Source organism: Anolis sagrei, chromosome 2 (genome assembly GCF_037176765.1).
Source record: "Anolis sagrei isolate rAnoSag1 chromosome 2, rAnoSag1.mat, whole genome shotgun sequence".
Taxonomy (NCBI): Eukaryota; Metazoa; Chordata; class Lepidosauria; order Squamata; family Dactyloidae; genus Anolis; species Anolis sagrei.
Window position 1 is genome coordinate 244,326,268 of NC_090022.1, and position 17,032 is coordinate 244,343,299.

The window sequence follows — 17,032 nt, forward strand, 5'->3', positions numbered from 1 at the left end:
GCAGAAACAAACTCTCAGATATAACTAGACAAATATTTTTGGAATTGAAACAACTCAAACAGCACTAATCTTTTGTCGAAGGCTTTCATGACCATAATCATTGGGTTGCTGTGAGTTTTCCAGGCTTAATGGTCATGTTCCAGAAGCATTCTCTCCTGATGTTTCACCCACATCTATGGCAGGCATCCTCAGAGGTTGTGAGGAGAGGACACAATCTCTGAGGATGCCTGCCATAGATGTGGGTGAAACGTCAGGGGAGAATGCTTCTGGAACATGGCCATAAAACTCACAGCAACCCAGCATTAATCTTGTTATGGATTATAAAGCTTTAACAGTTGGCTTTTCAAGTTATCTTATCAAGGCTATACTCTTTCATCCCCTTTCTGAATAAGAAAGAAACAATATTTCAGATACAACTATATAGCTGCAAATTGTGCCAAACACAGACAAAGAAAAAATAACCATCCATATCACAGCATTCGTCCAGAGTATCGGGATGAACAAGAATGGTACAAAGCAGATGTGGAAATCTGGCTTAGCTAACCTGTGCTGCCTGAGCAAGCCAGCAAGTGCCCATGTTGCTCACTGAACAGTAATATTGAATGAAGCAGAAGTACATTGCAAATTTCTTCCATAACACAGCACAGATTTTGAAACATCTGTTGAAATAGCAACCTGCAGCAAGCCACCTTTCACCACTAACTGTGGCACCAGAGGCAGGTTTGAGAAAAAGTAGTTGAAAACAGAAAACACTGTCATGATCACACAGCAATAGTCCTATGGACGTGAGAGAGAGAATTCAGGGAGAGTGTTCTCCTGGAAATCAGCATGTGGCTCTGCAGAATTGAACACTACCATGAGCTTCTTTGCACAAAGCTATACAGGAATAGAGTGTTGGCCACACTCCCCTGGAAACAGGTGCCACTCAGGTAATGAGACGTTCTCAATTAAAAAATAATAATGCATTCAGGATGGAGGAGAGGGGGTGAAAGAGTGGCAAATGAAGTGGGAGAAAAGAAAGGGAAGAGTGAAAACTACAATTCTGGAGGCCAGGGTTCAAATCCCTGCTCCGTCTTGGAAACCCACTGAATGACCTTGGGCAAGTCTCTCAGCCTCAGGGGACAGCATGGGCAAACCTCCCCTGGACAAATTGGGTTATCTACACTGTGAAAGTAATGCGGTCTAGCGCCATTTGAACTGCCATCGCTCAATGCTATGAAATCATGGGGTTTGTAGTTGTATGAAGTCTTTAGTGTGTTTTGTCAGAAAGTTCTGGTGCCTCATTAAACTACGATTCCCAGGACTCCATGGTATTGAGCCAGGGCAGATCTCCTGCTCTCAACCTGCATTCATTCTGTCTGTGATGGAATTGCATCCTTGTCATTGCCTCAATCTAGGAATCTACATTGGGGTGCAGCTACTTTGTGGAAAGGCATGGGCAAACTTGGGCCCTCCCTCCAGGTGATTTGGACTCTAACTCCCACCATTCCTAACATCCTCATGGCCCTTCACCTGATCTCAACCTGCATTAATTCTGCCTATGATGGAATTACATCGTTGGAATTGCCTCAAGGCAGGAATCTACTTTGGGGTGCAGCTACTTTCTAGAATAGGCATGGGCCCTCCAATTGTTTTGGACTTCAACTCCCACCATTCCTAACAGCCTCAGGCCCTTTCCTTTCCCCCCTCAGCTGCTTAAGTGGCTGAGGGGGGAAAGGAAGGGGCCTAAGGCTGTTAGGAATGGTGGGAGTTGAAGTCCAAAACAATTGGAGGGCCCAAGTTTGTCCATGCCTGTTGTAGAATCGATACAATTTAATTAACATCACTTTAACTGCCATGGCTCCTGGGGTTTGTAGTCTGGTGAAGCACTGCACTCCTGGGCAGAGAAGGCTAAAGACCTTATCAAACTACAACTCCTATGGTTCTATAGCACTGAGCCATGGCAGTTCAAGCGCATCTCACTACATTCATTCATTCATTCATTCATTCAATAGTGCAGACGCATTCTTGAAGGCAAGTCACAACAAGGAAACGAATGAGAGCAAATGAAGGAGACATAAAACAGCACCCCACAAAAAAAGTGGTGGAGGTAAATGATAAAGGAAGAGGGGCTTTAAGAAGTGTAAGAAAGGGGGAATGAAGGGAGGGTAGAGGGAAAATGAGAAAGGAAAAAAGAGATATAAGAAAAGGTATAAGAAATCAGGAAGAGAAGGCAACGGGGAAAGGGAGAAGCGATGAACAAAGAATGAATGTGTTGTCGAAGGCTTTCATGGCTGGAATCACTGGGTTGTTGTGAGTTTTCAGGGCTGTATGGCCATGTTCCAGAAGCATTCTCTCCTGATGTTTCATTTGCATCTATGACAGGCATCCTCAAGGGTTGTGAGGTCTGTTGGAAACTAGGCAAGTGTGGTATATATATCTCTGGAATGTCCACGGCGAGAGAAAGAACTCTTGTCTGTTTGAGGTAAGTGCAAATGTTGCAATTGGCCACCTTGATTAGCATTTAATGGCCCAGCAGTTTCAATGAATGGGATGCTGTGAGTATTCCGGGCTGTATAGCCATGTTCCAGAAGCATTCTCTCCTGATGTTTTGCCCACATCTTCGGAGGTTGAAACTGCAGGCCATTCGATGCTAATCAAGGTGGCCAATTGCGACATTCACACTTGCCTCAAGCAGACAAGAGTTCTTTCCCCCACCCTGGACATTGCACAGATATATAAACCTTACTTACTTATGGAACAGGACATACAGCCCAGAAAACTCACAGTAACCCATTGATTCTGGCCATGAAAGCCTTCAACAACACATTCTCACTTACTTAGTTTCAATCAGACCTCACAACCTCTGAGGATGCCTGCCATAGATGTGGGCGAAACGTCATGAGAGAATGCTTCTGGATCATGGCCATATAAGCCTGGAAAGGACCATGAAAGCCTTGGACAACACAAAGAATGAATGAATGAATGAATGAATGGAACACTAGAGAAGGAATCCACTTTAAATGTGTTTTCTGCCTCCTGCAGAATTCTGGGCTTTGTAGTTTAACAGCCTCACTAAACTACAAAGCCCAAAATTCTGCAGGAGGCAGAAACTGGATTTAAAGTGGATTTATTATTTAGTGCAGGCATGGTCCAACTTTGGCCCTCCAAGTGTTTTGGACTTCAACTCCCACCATTCCGAACAGCCTACCAAAACACCCGGAGGGTCAAAGTTGGCCCATGCCTGCTCTAGTGTGATGAAGAAGAGGTGAGGAGGGGGAAACGATGAAGGAAAAAAGCGGGCTTTTGAAAAGTCTGTGCGAAGGGAGAACGAAAGGAAGGCTTTCATGGCTGGAATCACTGGGTTGTTGTAGTTTTTTTCGAGCTATATGGCCATGTTCTAGAGGCATTCTCTCCTGACGTTTCGCCTGCATCTATGGCAAGCATCCTCAGAGGTTGTGAGGTCAAAGGAAGGGTTGGAATAGAAAAAGGAACAAAGAAGGTGGAGGAGAAAGCGAGAAGCGATGAAGGAAGGAAGGAAGGAAGGAAAGAAGGGAGGGAGGAAAGAAAGAAAGAAAGAAAGAGAAAGAAAGAAAGAAAGAAAGAAGCAAGGAATCAAGGAAGCAAGGGAAGAAGGAAAGAAAGAAAGAAAGAAAGAAGGAAAGAAAGAAAGAAAGAAAGAAAGAAAGAAAGAAGGAAGGAAGGAAGGAAGGAAGGAAGGAAAGAAAGAAAGAAAGGTGGAAGGAAGGAAGGAAGGAAGGAAGGAAGGAAGGAAGGAAGGAAGGAAGGAAGGAAGGAAGGAAGGAAGGAAGGAAGGAAGGAAGGAGGCTCCCCTGGCTGCCAAGCCTTTGCTCCCGCTCTCACCTTGCTGTAGGCGCCCCAGGAGAGCTCGGTCTCGATGACCATGACCACGATGCCGAACATGCCGAAGATGAGCGCGTAGTCGCTGAGCCGCTTCCGCTTCTCGAAGAGCGCCCGGCGGTGGCCCAACTTGTAGCCGATGTTCTGGTTCTTCTTCTTGCTCGACTTCCCGCCGCTGTTGGTCTGGCTCCCTCCGCCGCCGCCACCGCCGCCTCCTCCCGCCGCTCCGCCCGAGCCGTAGAGCGCCAAGTTGTTGGAGTTGTTGTGCTCGGGCTTGGAGACGACGATCTCGGGTCCGGCGGCGGCGGAGGCCGAGGCGGAGGCGGCGGGGCTGGCGGGCTGGGGCTGGTGCTGGGGCTGGAGCGGCTGCGCCTCGGAGTCCAGCTCGTGGAGGTTCCTCCGGGAGGAGCTGAGGTTGCTGAGCGGCCGCATGACGCCGCCGTTGTACCTGCAGCTGCTCATGGCTATTTCCGTGAAGGGGTTGCTCTCCCGCCGCGGCTGCTGCTGCTGCTGCTGCGAGGACGGAGGGAACTGGTGGTACTGGAGGCTGCCGCTGCTGAAGGTGCTGTTGGGGCTGCCGGCGGGTTGGCACTGGGGGTAGTGGGAGTGGTGGGGCTGAGGCTGGGCGGCGTACTGGGAGGAGGAGGAGGCGGCGGCGGCGTTGTTGGCAGAGGGCTGCCTGGGCGCGCTGGCATGGCTGGAGGGGGTCAGCTCGCCCGCGTGGAGCTGGCTGCCCGGGCGGGAGGAGGAGGAGGTCCGGAAAGGGGCGCCCGAGAGGGGCGAGGAGGTGCGCAGCAGGAGCGGCTCCCCCGAGGAGGACGAGTAGGCGCAGGGCAAGTGGTTGCACTGGAGGCAAGGGCTGCCTGGCAGCGGCGGCGCCTGCTGAGCCTTCTCTTGGCTGGGCGGCTGCTGCTGCTGCTGGCAATGCGGCTGCTGTTGGTGGTGCTGCTGCTGCTGGTGGTGGTGGTGCTGCCGCTCTGAGCAGAAGCCCGCCTGGAACTGCAGCGGCGTGTCCATGTCAGAGCTGTTAAAGCTGCAGGAGGACCAGGCGGTGGTGCACCCTGCGCAATGCGTTATGGTCGGCAGAGGGGAGTCCGGTTGCCGCCACGACGGGCCCATCCCGGCTCCCGTAGAAGACGAGCGCCGAGCCCCATTGGTCGGGCCGACCAAAACAACGGGCATCACGTCACCTGGAAAAAGGCGGGAGGGAAAGAGAGGGAGAGAGAAAGAGAGGGAGTGAGGGGGGAAAGCTGCAGAGTGAGGAGGAGGAGGAGGAAAGCGAGAGAGAGAGAGGAGGGGAAGGGGATGGAGGAAGGAGGGGAGGATTCCGGGAGAGGCGCGTGCCAGGGACAGGCGGGCAAGAGGGCGCGCGCCTCGCCCCTCTCCCTCTCTTTCCGCCCGAGGGGATCCCACCTGCCCCTTCCTCCCGCCTCTCCCTCCCTCCTTCTCGCTCTCCACCCGGGGGAATTCCACCTGACCCCTTCCCTTCCCTCTCTCCTCTCCCTCCTTCTCCCAGTCCCAGCCCGGGATTCTCCCACCTGCCCCCTTCCTCCTTCCCTCTCCCCTCTTTCTGCCCAGGGATATCCCCTCTCCCTCCTCTCTCTCTCTCCCCCCCCTTCTCTCTCTCTTCATCAAGGGGGATTCCACTCTCCCTCCTTCTCTCTCTTTCCTTCACTATCCCCCCTCCTCTCCCTCCTTCTCTGCCTCCCCTTCCTCTCTTTCCGCGCCGGGGATCCCATTTTGCCCCCCTCCTTCTCTCCTCTCTTTCCTCCTCCCTCTTTCCTCCAGGGAGGATTGCACTTGCCCTCCCCCCCCTTCTCTCTCTCTCTCTTCATCTAGGGGGATTCCACTCTCCCCCTTTCTCTCTCTCTTTCCTCCACTATCCCCCCCCCTCCTCTTCCTCCTTCTCTGCCTCGCTTTCCTCTCTTTCCGCCCGGGGGGGATCCTATTTGCCCCCCTTCCTCCTTTTCTTCTCTCTTTCCCCCTTCCTCTTTCCTCGGGGGGGGGGGATTGCACTCCCTTTCTCTCTCCTTCTCTCTCTCTTCATCAAGGGGGATCCCACTCTCCCTCCCCTTCACTCTTTCTCCGTCCCGGGGGATCCCATTTGCCCCTCTCTCCCTTCCTCCTCCTCTCCTCTCTCTCTCTCCATTTCCCTCTCTCTCTCTTTCCTCCAGGAGGATTCCACTGCCCCCCTCCTCTCCCTCCTTCCCTGCCTCCCCTTCCTCTCTCTTTTAGCCCCGGGGATCCCATTTGCCCCCCCCCTCCTTCTCTCTCCTCGGAAAGGGGGATCCCATATTTCTCCCCCCTCCTCAGCACCCGCTGCAGCGCAGCCCCATCCCAGGAGGAAGAGGAGGAGGAAGAGGAGGGGAGCTGCCATTCGCCGCCTTGCCAAGGGCAAACCTCAGGCAGGTAAGGGGTTATTCCTCTCCGTCTCCCTCCCTCCCTCCCTCTCTCCTTTTTGTCGGGGGGCTTTTTGAACCAGGGCATCCCTTCCTGAAGTAATTACTCAGCAACCTCACCGCGTTGCTAAGTAACTGGCAGATCTCTCTCTCTCTCTCTTTTTCTCTCTGTCTCCCGCCCATTAGACAGAAGGTGAGGGTCTCCCATCGCCTCCCCTTGAAATGAGTCTGAATATTCATAACTTGCAAAATAGGAATCCCCCAGGGAAAGGGGGGGGGGGAGTGGGGAAAGCTTATGCCCTTCAGTGCCAGGCTTTCAAGAGGCCTAAAATGTTAGGAAACCCTGAAATGGCTTCATTTCACACCCAGATGGATTTAATTCAGGTTTCCAAGTGAGGAAATCGAGACAGGTGTTAGAAGCCTGGGAGCGGGAACAGGTCTCTTTCTGTGTTGTGTTTTTCAGCGAGAGAGGGAAGGAGATCCCCCTGATGCCTTCTTCCGGAGGAGAGAGGAGGCAACCCTCAGAGGGCTTGTTGTCTCGTTTAGTGGCGCGTCGGGAGGGAGAGCTGCGGCCCGAATGAGTCAGGGGAGGGAGGGAAGCGGAGTGTAAACAACCAACTCCCTCTGGAGCGGCTCCCCTTGAAGCCCGGGAGGCGAGAGAGCGGGGGGGGGGGGGGGGGGGAGAGAGAGAGAGAGAGAGAGAGAGAGAGAGGATGGCGGCGGGGGAAGCCTGCGGAGGGAGCGAGGATTCCCGGCTCGGAACAAAGGGAAATCCCGGAATGCCGCCGCCGCCGCCTGTTGGAGAGAGAAGGCGCTTCCTGCCAGTGGGAGGAGGGAGGAGGGAGGGAGAGGGGAGGCCTCGTTAACCCCTTCAAGGGCACGCTCTCCTCAAGGCGGGGAGGGGGCTGCGGCGCTGCGAGGAAAAGGGGAAGAGAACCACACTCTCTTCACTCTCCCCCTCCCCTTTAGTGTATTTATGTTGCTAGAAAGAGGCTTTTTTAAGGGCTGGGGGCAGGCATGGGGGGGGGGGGTTGAGGGGCTTCAGCCCCCCCCCCCCCCCGAAATTCTCATGGTGGTTTGCGAGAAGGCCTTACTGGTACATTATTTAAACTGTTATGTTTATTCATATCATGATCTGATCACCATGCTCAAGATATCCCATATGCATGGGGGTATTGAGATAATGATACAAAAGGGTTGCTAGGGTAGACCCTCTTGCACTCAGACTCAGCCCCCCCAATCAAACTCACCCCCCCCCCCGAATCAAAATCCTGGCTACCGGCCTGCATGGGGGTATTGGGATAAGGATACAAAAGGTTTGCTAGGGTAGATCCTCACCCCCCCCCCATCAAACTCAGCAACCCCCCCCCCCCATGAAACTCAGCATCCCACCCCCGAATCAAAATCCTGGCTATGGGCCTGCATGGGGGTATTGGGATAACGATACAAAAGGTTTGCTAGGGTAGATCCTCACCCCCCCCCCCCCCAAAATCAAACCCAGCACCCCCCATGAAACTCAGCATCCCCCTACCCCCGAATCAAAATCCTGGCTACGGGCCTGCATGGGGGTATTGCGATAAGGATACAAAAGGTTTGCTAGGGTAGATCCTCACACACACCCCCCCCCCGCCGATCAAACTCAGCACCCCCCCCCCCCCCCACATGAAACTCATCAAAATCCTGGCTACGGGCCTGGTTGGGGGTCTATAATAGGAGCCTATGGTGGGAGAAAGAGACTCAGCCCGGTTCTCTCTCATTCCTTCCTTCACAAACACCCCTTTATTTTTGGAAGAAAGCCTGGGGAGAAGGAGGGATGGGGTTGAAGATATGGTAGTGGGGGAGGGGCTATTATCCCTCCCATTTTATTAGGCTTTTTTTGGCGAGAGTAGGAATCTCATCCCCCCTCCCCCCATTTTATGGCACTACCTAAAAGAATCCCATACCTTATGTGACTGTGGAGCAGAACAGACAACTCTACATCTGTATGCTTGTCCACTATGTCCTGCCTCATGTGCAGAGGAAGAATTGTTGGAGGCTACAGACAATGCCATTGCTGTTGCCCTTCACAAACACCCTTTTATTTTTGCAAGGAAGCCTGGGGAGAGGGAGAGATGGAGTTGAAGGTGTGGTGGGGGGGGGGACTATTACCCTCCCATTTTATAAGGCTTTGTTTGAGGAGAGTGAGAGTATCATTCCCTTTCCCCTTTCCCTTACCCCCATTTTACAGCACTACCTAAAAGACTCCCACACCATATGTGACTGTGGAGCAGAACAGACAACTCCGCATCTGTATGCTTGTCTGCTATGTCCTGCCTCATGTGCAGAGGAAGAATTGATGGAGGCTACAGACAATCCCATTGCTGTTGCCCGTTTTTGGTCAAAAGATATTTAGCCACCTGCACTCCTTCTGTTTTTATTGGTTTTATACTAATTTAAGCAATGATTTTGATATAAAACAAATAAATAAATAAATAAATAAAATAACCCCCATTTTATAGCCTCCCCCGGTAGCACAATGGGTTAAACCCTTGTGGGAAGGAAAGGTTGGTGGTTCGAATCTGGGGAGCAGGGTGAGCTCTCCTCTGTCAGCTCCAACCAGAAAAAAATGGGGGGGGGGGCGCTATAAAATGGGGGTGATGGAAATGGGGGGGGGGGGGAGTTTGAAAAAACATGATTAGTAGTTCCATAACACAACATGAATCATGAAGAGTAGACCCATAACACAAAATAATTTAAATAGTATAGTTCATTCTATATTTTATATAGACTTAATTATATCCATTTTCTGGTCTCCTTCAAGGTTGGTGGTTCGAATCCGAGGAGTGAGGTGAGCTCCTGTCGGTCAGCTCCAGCCAGGGCCATAGCCAAGAAAAAATGGGGGGGGGCTATAAAATGGGGGTGAGGGAAATTGGGGGGGGGGGGTTGAAAAAACATGAAGAGTAGTTCCATAACACAACATGAATCATGAAGAGTAGTTCCATAACACGAAATAATTTAAATAGTATGGTTCATTCTATATTTTATATAGACTTAATTAAATCCATTTTCTGGTCTCCTTCGGGGGGGGGCTTCAAATCCCCCCATTCCTTAGACTTTGCCTGTCAGTTATGGGTGGGCCAACTTCCACTATATCAGCTATTGCTGAATAGATTGTCAAAATTTGCTAGGGATAGTGCATGCAGTTCTGGAGGGACTCATTTAATAGACTTGGCAGGGGGATTTGGGTAACCAGTTTAAATTCATGAGTAATCAGGTTTTTTGAAAACCTGAAAAAAATCGGGGGGGGGGTTGAACCCCTAACCACCACCACCACCACCATCCCCCCCCCCCCTTGCCTACAGCCCTGGTTTTGGCCTACAGCTCCCAGAAATCCCAGCCAGTTTATCAGCAGTTAGGATTTCTGGGTGTTGAAGACCAAAACATCTGGGGATCCACAGGTTGAAAACCACTGGTCAAACCTTTGTGTAGGCAGGACTGCTGACCCAAAGAAAGGTCGGCGATTCGAATCCAGGGAGCGGGTTGAGCTCCCGTCTGTCAGCTCCAGCTTCCCATGCGGGAACATGAGAGAAGCCCCTCACAGGATGGTCAAACACCCTGGGTAACGTCCTTGCTGATGGCCAATTCTCTCACACCAGAAGCGACGTGTGGATTCTCAAGTCGCTCCTGCCACAATTTTTAAAAACACATTTTATTTTTTTATTTCTCGCTTTCTTGTTTATTTGTTCAGTCGCTTTCAGCACTTCGTGACCTTTCTCGCTAGAAAGCAGCATTCCCTGAGGCTTTATTTTAGTGGTGGTGGTGGTGTGTGTGTGTGGGGGGGGGGGGGGGTTGGGAGCTTCCAGAAATAAGGCTGCGGTGGGGGAGAGGAATATCACCCTTTCAATCCCCTCTCACCGTCTTCCCTTTTCCTCACATTCCCCTAGAAAGCGGCGCCCCCAAGGGAGGGGGCGAGGGGGTTGCAATGGGAAGGGGGTGAGGGTGAATCTCCCCCCCCCCACTTCCCTCTCACACTCCTTTCCCTCTTTCCCTCACAACCTCCCTCCAATTTGTGTTGCTAGAAGGCTTTTCATGGGGGGGGGGGGGTTGGAGCGTCAAAAAAGAGCTGCTTTGAGGAGGGGGGCTTGGAATATGGCCCCTTTTCCCTCCCTCAGAGCCCCTTCCTTAATTTTTGCTAGAAAGCGGGGCCCCCAAGGTTTTGGGAGAGAGAGGGAAGGCGAGAGAAGTGTCGGGCGTCGACTCCTCCGCAGTGGCTTGTGCGGGGGCGGCGCGGGGAAGCCCTGCTCGGCTGCAGGGAAAGCGAGAAAGGGAGGGAGGAGAGGAGGAGGAGGAGGAGGAGGGAGAGGGAAGCAAGGGAAGGAGGGGGGGAGAGCGGGCTGCCTGCTTGGCTGGGGGCGGGGGTTTCCCCGACCTTGCCAGGCAACCAAGGCGCGCGCGCGCTCCTCCTCTTCCTCCCCCTCCCTTCCCCGGCCTCTCGGGCTCGCGCGCACGGAACAGGGAAGGGAGGGAGGGAGGGAGGGGGGACCTTGGCGCACATTTACGCTTTTTCCGAAACATGCCGAGCTGTGCGTGCCGCTCCCGTCCCTTCTGTCTTCGGCTGCGGCTCCCGAGGAAAGGGAGGGAGGAGGAAAAGGAGGAGGCGGCGGCCAGGGATGGGTTCCTTCCTTCCTTCTTTCCTTTGGGAGCTGTCCAACCTGGGCGATTCCCCCGTCGAGCCCAGTCCGGAGGGTTTCCCCCGACAGCCTCCTGCAGTGGGAGCCTGCAAGAAAGGCAGATACATACATTATTATGTTATTATGCACACATAAAGAAAGAAAGACAAAAGAGCCAAGGCGTTGGGTGGTCATTCAGTGCCTTCCTCTCCCCTGTCTCAGCGTCCCTGCTTCTGACAGAAAGCCCCAATGAGGAGGGAGGGTGACTAAAACCATCTAAGGAAAAAAAAGAGGTTTCTTGATAGCTGGGTGAGAGGAAACACCATGGAAACAAGGGCACAGGATATAAAATACAGCCTCCTTCAGCTTTCTCTGAAGAATCACAGTTGAAGAATCGTAGGGAGGCTTCCTTCTCTCTCTTTTTTTTTCTTCTCCCTCCTCATTTCTCTCTTTTCCTTCCCTCTCTTCCTTCCTTTCCCTCTCTCCTCTTTTCATTCTGTGCCTCTCTTTCTAAGAGACTAAGGAAACCTGTGGGAATGTTATGGTCAAAATATAATTTTATGCCCCTGGCCATATTGTTATGAGGATCTAGAAGGCTGCGTTTCAGATTATTGTGTTTACATTTTTATTTCTTTATTCAATTCTCCGGCAGCATTTTAGATTATTGTGTTTACATTTGTATTTCTTTATTTTATTCTCCGGCAGTGTTTTAGATTATTGTATTTACATTTTTATTTCTTTATTCTATTCTCCGGCAACTAATTTTGATGTTGAAGTGCACTAAAAAAGGAGAAATAGCCAAATCATATAGAGAGATCCAATGCTGGAGAGGCTTCCTTGCGTCAGGCATTCGGTTTGTGTTCACAAACAGCCCTAGAATATGTCAAACTAAAGAAATTACATCCTTTTAAAATTGAATAATATTACTGAGTTGATTTAATTCTGTCAGGCAACCAAACATGGTTGTGTTGTGTTATAGATTCCATCAGTGTGTACAATATTTTACTGTTCATGGTCACTAAAAATATATGCAGTGCTAACCAACACTGCTTGTATCGTCTACCTCTTGTTCTGGATAAAATGATACTGTAATGCCATTTGTGATATAAAATGAGTGCATTGCGATAATAATGATGAGGATGTGTGGGTAAAGACGTCTATAAGGAAGGGAGTTAAGCTGAATTCATATGTTACGGGACTTGTTGCAGCCCAGTTATGCAGTCAAGCTTCACTCAAGCAGCCAAATGAACCCAAGCCATACAAAGGCAATCCTCCTTCCTTCAGGAGAGAAAAAGCGGGGTGTAAATAAATATACGCTTGTGGAGCAGAACAGACAACTCTGCATCTGTATGCTTGTCCGCAATGTCCTGTCTCATCTACGGAGGAAGAATTGTTTGAGGCTATAGACAATGCGGTCTCTGTTGCCCGTTTTTGGTCAAAAAATATTTAGCCGCTTGTGCTCCTTCTATTTTTATCAGTTGTATACTAATTAATGCAATGCTTTTGATACAAAATAAATATAATAATAATAATAATAATAATAATAATCGAAGCCACTATCACATTGGGCTGTTGTGGGTTTTTTGGGCTGTATGGCCATGTTCTAGAAGTATTCTCTCCTGACATGCAGCCTGAAAAACCTACAACAACCTAGTGATTCCGGCCATGAAAGCCTTCGACAATACAATATCACACTGATGTTGATATTACTCCATGTTGGTGCTGCTCACATGATTTTCCGATTAAAGTGAAATGACAAGTTTATTTTAGAATCTATACACTGGGTTCAGGATTTTTTTTTTACTTTTTATAGCAGAATTAATTTTGTGAGGCTTCTTTCATTTTCAGTCATTTTCCAGCTATAAATAGAAATGAATGTTTTGGAAATAATAGTAGTCATATATGTGTGTTTGCATTTGAAATTTGTTTTGAACCTCTTAATATTATATTGGGAGCTAAACATTAGAGAAAGAAAACACAGTAGTCAATGGCAGATTTGCAGTAACTCTGTTTGCGTCTGTGACTTCAAGTCACGCAACCCCATGATGAGGGTTTTCTAAGGAAAAGAACACTGAGATGTGGTTTTGCCCGTTCCTTCTTCTGAAATATAGGAGTCTACCAATAAGCAAAATACTCATTTGATAGGGACACTCCCAATGGATCAACGGAAGCCAACAGTGAAATAGAATCCATTATCATTAAGTAATTGAAGTTCTGACTAGGATCCAGTTTCCTGAAATTCTATTCTACAGCAACCCTAAAGTTGATCATCTGCTACGAATTTGTATCCCTCCCTCCGCCGCCGCCGCCTTTAGGTGAATAATTCATATTAACAGACCCCAAAGAGAATATATGCTGATCAACCTCTGTTTTGTTTCATTTTGTTTTGACTTACGGAAAGAAAAATAACATTCAGAAGTATTTCATGCACTACATCTATGTTCTCAACATTTATCATTCAACTGGCAATTATATTTATATTATGCCTATTATCCTTTGGCTTGACTCCTAAAAAATTAAATCCTCCAGGAACAGTTTCCTTGGATGGATGACACTGCCAATCCAAATTAATCCTGCTCAGTTTCTGATGTCCAGTAAGTCTCTAACAAAAAGTATGCAGGTGACATGCTTTGGTCTATTAACTACTTCTCTGAGAACTCATGCCATGATAGGTTGTATCTACGCAATCAGTATTTTAGTGTCATGAGAATAAGCCAGATGATACTGCTTATCCAGATCCTGTAATGTTCAAATCAGTCTCATATTGGATTATAAAAGACCTGTTAGAAGATTATGGTAATAGCCCGAAAATCAGGATTAATCCAGCTAGTATCGTTCAAGTGGTTTGCTGTAATCCAGGATATTGTAGTGATTTGTAGAAGAGGTTGTAATCTACTTTGTTGATAATCTAGGGTTGAAGTACCCTTAATTAATTTTTAAAGGTGTGTTTTTGCTATGTTAGAACCTCCAAGAACAGTTTCATGGGGATAAATACCAGTGAACTTGACAAGATGCTCTTCTTGATGCACAATATGCTTAGAATTATGCTACATGCTCAGTTATGTTAAACACAGCCTGATCAGGTCAATCACTATGAACAAATGTTAAAATCACCATCTATGTATTTTGACGATATACCCATCAGAATGAAACTTCCTTGTTCAAATCAATGTTCTGAGTTATTTAGATATCACAATACTTCAGAATGCCTAGATTGAAGACAATGCTTGCAAATCAAAACAGTAGCAAAGCTTAGCATTAACAATGGAATCAAGGTTACTCATGAAAGATTTAACAAAAGCCTAAATGTGCTGCGTGTTTCTGTACTATCTTAATTCCAGGTTTTTATTTTTTAATCTATATAAATTGCTTGGATGTATAATTAGGCATTATTAGACATTGGCTTTCTTAGCAAATGAAGTACACAGATCTACATGTATTCTATTAATTTTCATTATGATTGTAATTAGGTATTGACTTGAAAAGGTAGGCAATAACTGCAATCCTATGCATACATCCCCGAGATTCAGTCAAGCAGAAACCAATAGATTATACTGCTAAACAGATAGTAAAATTCAAGAAATGTGCACATGTTAAAATTTGATGGATTATTTGCAGGAAATTTTAATTTTAACCCAGTGTCGAGAGCAATATCAGCATAACTCCATGTAATCTTGGTTTCATATGCCTTCAACAATTCAAGTTTCTAGAAAAGGTAGACGACAACACATTAAGCCAACAAACACTGGAATATTCAACACAAGACGTCATTCTCATCCCTATAGCATTAATTGACATGACATCGTTTAAATTATTGAAGTTGTCTTAATTCTATAATTGATGGTTAGAACACTGTCGCTTACTTTATGAGTATGTTACTCAAACAATATGTGCATAGCAATTTATAATCCACTTTTGAAGTCAAGAAGTTACAAAGCCATTTGTTTTATTTGCTTATTTATCTATTCATTCGCTGAAGTATTTGTCAGCTACCTTTGAGAATATTAGTGTACCTTTGGGAATGTAGTCATCACCAGAGGATGACATAAACAAAACAGAACTATGTGACACTGCAGCAAAGACAGCAAATGATATTTTAATCTGCATTAATAGAACCGTAGTTCTCCAAGACAAGGGAAGTAATTCTCACTATATTCTGCACTACTCAGGCAGTACCATGTTCAGTTCTGGGCACCTAATTGCAAGAAGGATATAGAGCAGGTTCAAGAATGATAAGACACATGAAAAACAAAACATATAAGGAAAGACTGAGGGAGTCGAGTGTAGAGAAGACAGGGTTGACATAATTGTACTCTTTAAATACCTAAACAAGTGTCTACCTGACACATGAAGTAGAACCTCATTGAGTAGCTTTTAATTACAGGATGGTTGGTTTTGATTGAACATTAGAAGGAATTTCTTGTCAGTAAGCGCATTCTGGCAAACGAACCAATTACCTAAAGAAATCATTGGGCCTCTTTCTCTGGATGTCTTCAGCAAAAGGCTGGGCAGCAACCTACTGGAGTTGCTCTAGCTCAGTGGTTTTCAACCTTTCATTCTCCAGTTGTTTTGGACCTTAACTCCCAGAAATCCTAGTCATCTTACCAGCGGTTAGGAATTGTGGAAGCTGAAGTCCAAAATACTTGGAGGACCAAAGATAGGAAACCAGTGCTCTAGCTGGATTCCCGCATTGAGTAGAATGGGGAATGAGCTGGACTCAATGAACTATAGAGTACCTTCCATGATTCTGCAATTCCACGATTAAGAAGCATTAATTTAAAATTATCAGATGAAGCCATAGTACATACCATAACACCACATCCTGTAAGTGAGGTGGAAATTGTACCATGAAAGTTTGCATAAAACACATTAATCCAAAAGTACTCATAGAAGAATGCGTCTCAGAACAGGCAATTCTCTAAAGCTCATTTGAAGCCCTGTGCTGTCATGGCTATGCATAGGTAATTTGAGAAGACACTATCTCTTGTGACTGCTGACTTCGTCAGTCTTAATCAATGACTACATTAAAATACAAAGTTCTTAATCAATCTGGGGGGGAAAGAACCAATGAAGTTGAATTCCTCAGCCATTTCCTGGAGCAAGTATTCCTCAGGAAAGCCAAATTGATTCATTACAAAAATCTGTTGGAATGGTTCCAATAAACAATTTCCATCAAAACTAGCTGCAGTTGACATGCTATCCTTTTTGCAAAAAAAAAAACTCCTCAAAACGGACGGTACAATGATCATCCCAGATCATGAGGTTATGACAGCATTTTTTTAAAAAGATCTCACGATTGTTTCCTTAAGACTGACATAATTTACTCTCCCTCTTCCCAACCAGGAAATGTTTGTAACTTCAGAGTTCCAGGTCCTCTGATGGGCAGTGGCCCAAAGACACATGGAGAGCCCTAGTCTTCCAAACTGTTTATCCACATCATCAGACACTATTCGTGGCACACTATTCCCATTCAGAAGTAAAGAGGGAGTGAAATCCAACTGGCCTACTTCTTCACATCATGTTTTAAAAGATTCATTGTAAGAGATTAAAATATTTGTAGTAATACATAACATTATGTCTATAACTTATTTACTACAGAAAGAACAGGGTAGTAAAACATAATTATGGTGTTTTTCAAAGATGAAATGGCTAGTTCTTGTACTGGCAATAATTACCATGGTGGTCCTGGAGTATAGCAAATAGAAATTATGATGCATAATAAAATATGTATTTTGTTTCATTACCTGCTACTGACATTTGAACAAATAAACTATCAATGTACAGTTTCTATCAGATACAGATAACAGCCAAACGATTTCCATCTAGCCTCAAATCCTGACTTATTTATCACCCAGTAATACATATTATAAGCTGAGGAATGTAACAATCTTCCCTAGTGATTGAGATTTGTATGCAGAATTTTGTTTATTTAATGGCTTGCCTTTCTCCCAGCGCAGGATTAAAGGTGGGTTATAAACACATAACCCACCATTTTTTTTAAAAAAAACTATTACAAACATTTAAATTAAGACTACTACAATTTAAAAAATACTAATACAATAGTTAAAACACAAACCAGGTTTCTATTTTAAGCAAAATAAAAATACAAGTTTAAGGCATTTTTAAAATACATTTAAAATATAA

The 17,032-nt window shown here is 46.9% G+C and overlaps 1 protein-coding gene across 2 annotated transcripts in view; it reads right to left on the minus strand.

Annotated features, from left to right (window-relative positions):
• The window catches only part of KCNN2 (potassium calcium-activated channel subfamily N member 2), a 103,509-nt gene extending 92,310 nt beyond the window's left edge, over positions 1–11,199 (minus strand). Inside the window, exons 1-2 of one of the 2 annotated variants that reach the window (XM_060761918.2) lie at positions 10,772–11,199; positions 3,844–5,030 (exon numbers count right to left, since the gene is read on the minus strand). In XM_060761918.2, coding sequence (XP_060617901.2) covers positions 3,844–5,030; positions 10,772–10,793 — 1,209 coding nt within the window. In that variant the 5' untranslated portion in view covers positions 10,794–11,199. Of the gene's footprint in view, positions 1–3,843; positions 5,566–10,771 lie in introns of those variants that run through there. The other variant, XM_067464490.1, reaches the window with a different exon arrangement.
• Between the last annotated feature and the right edge of the window lie 5,833 nt (positions 11,200–17,032).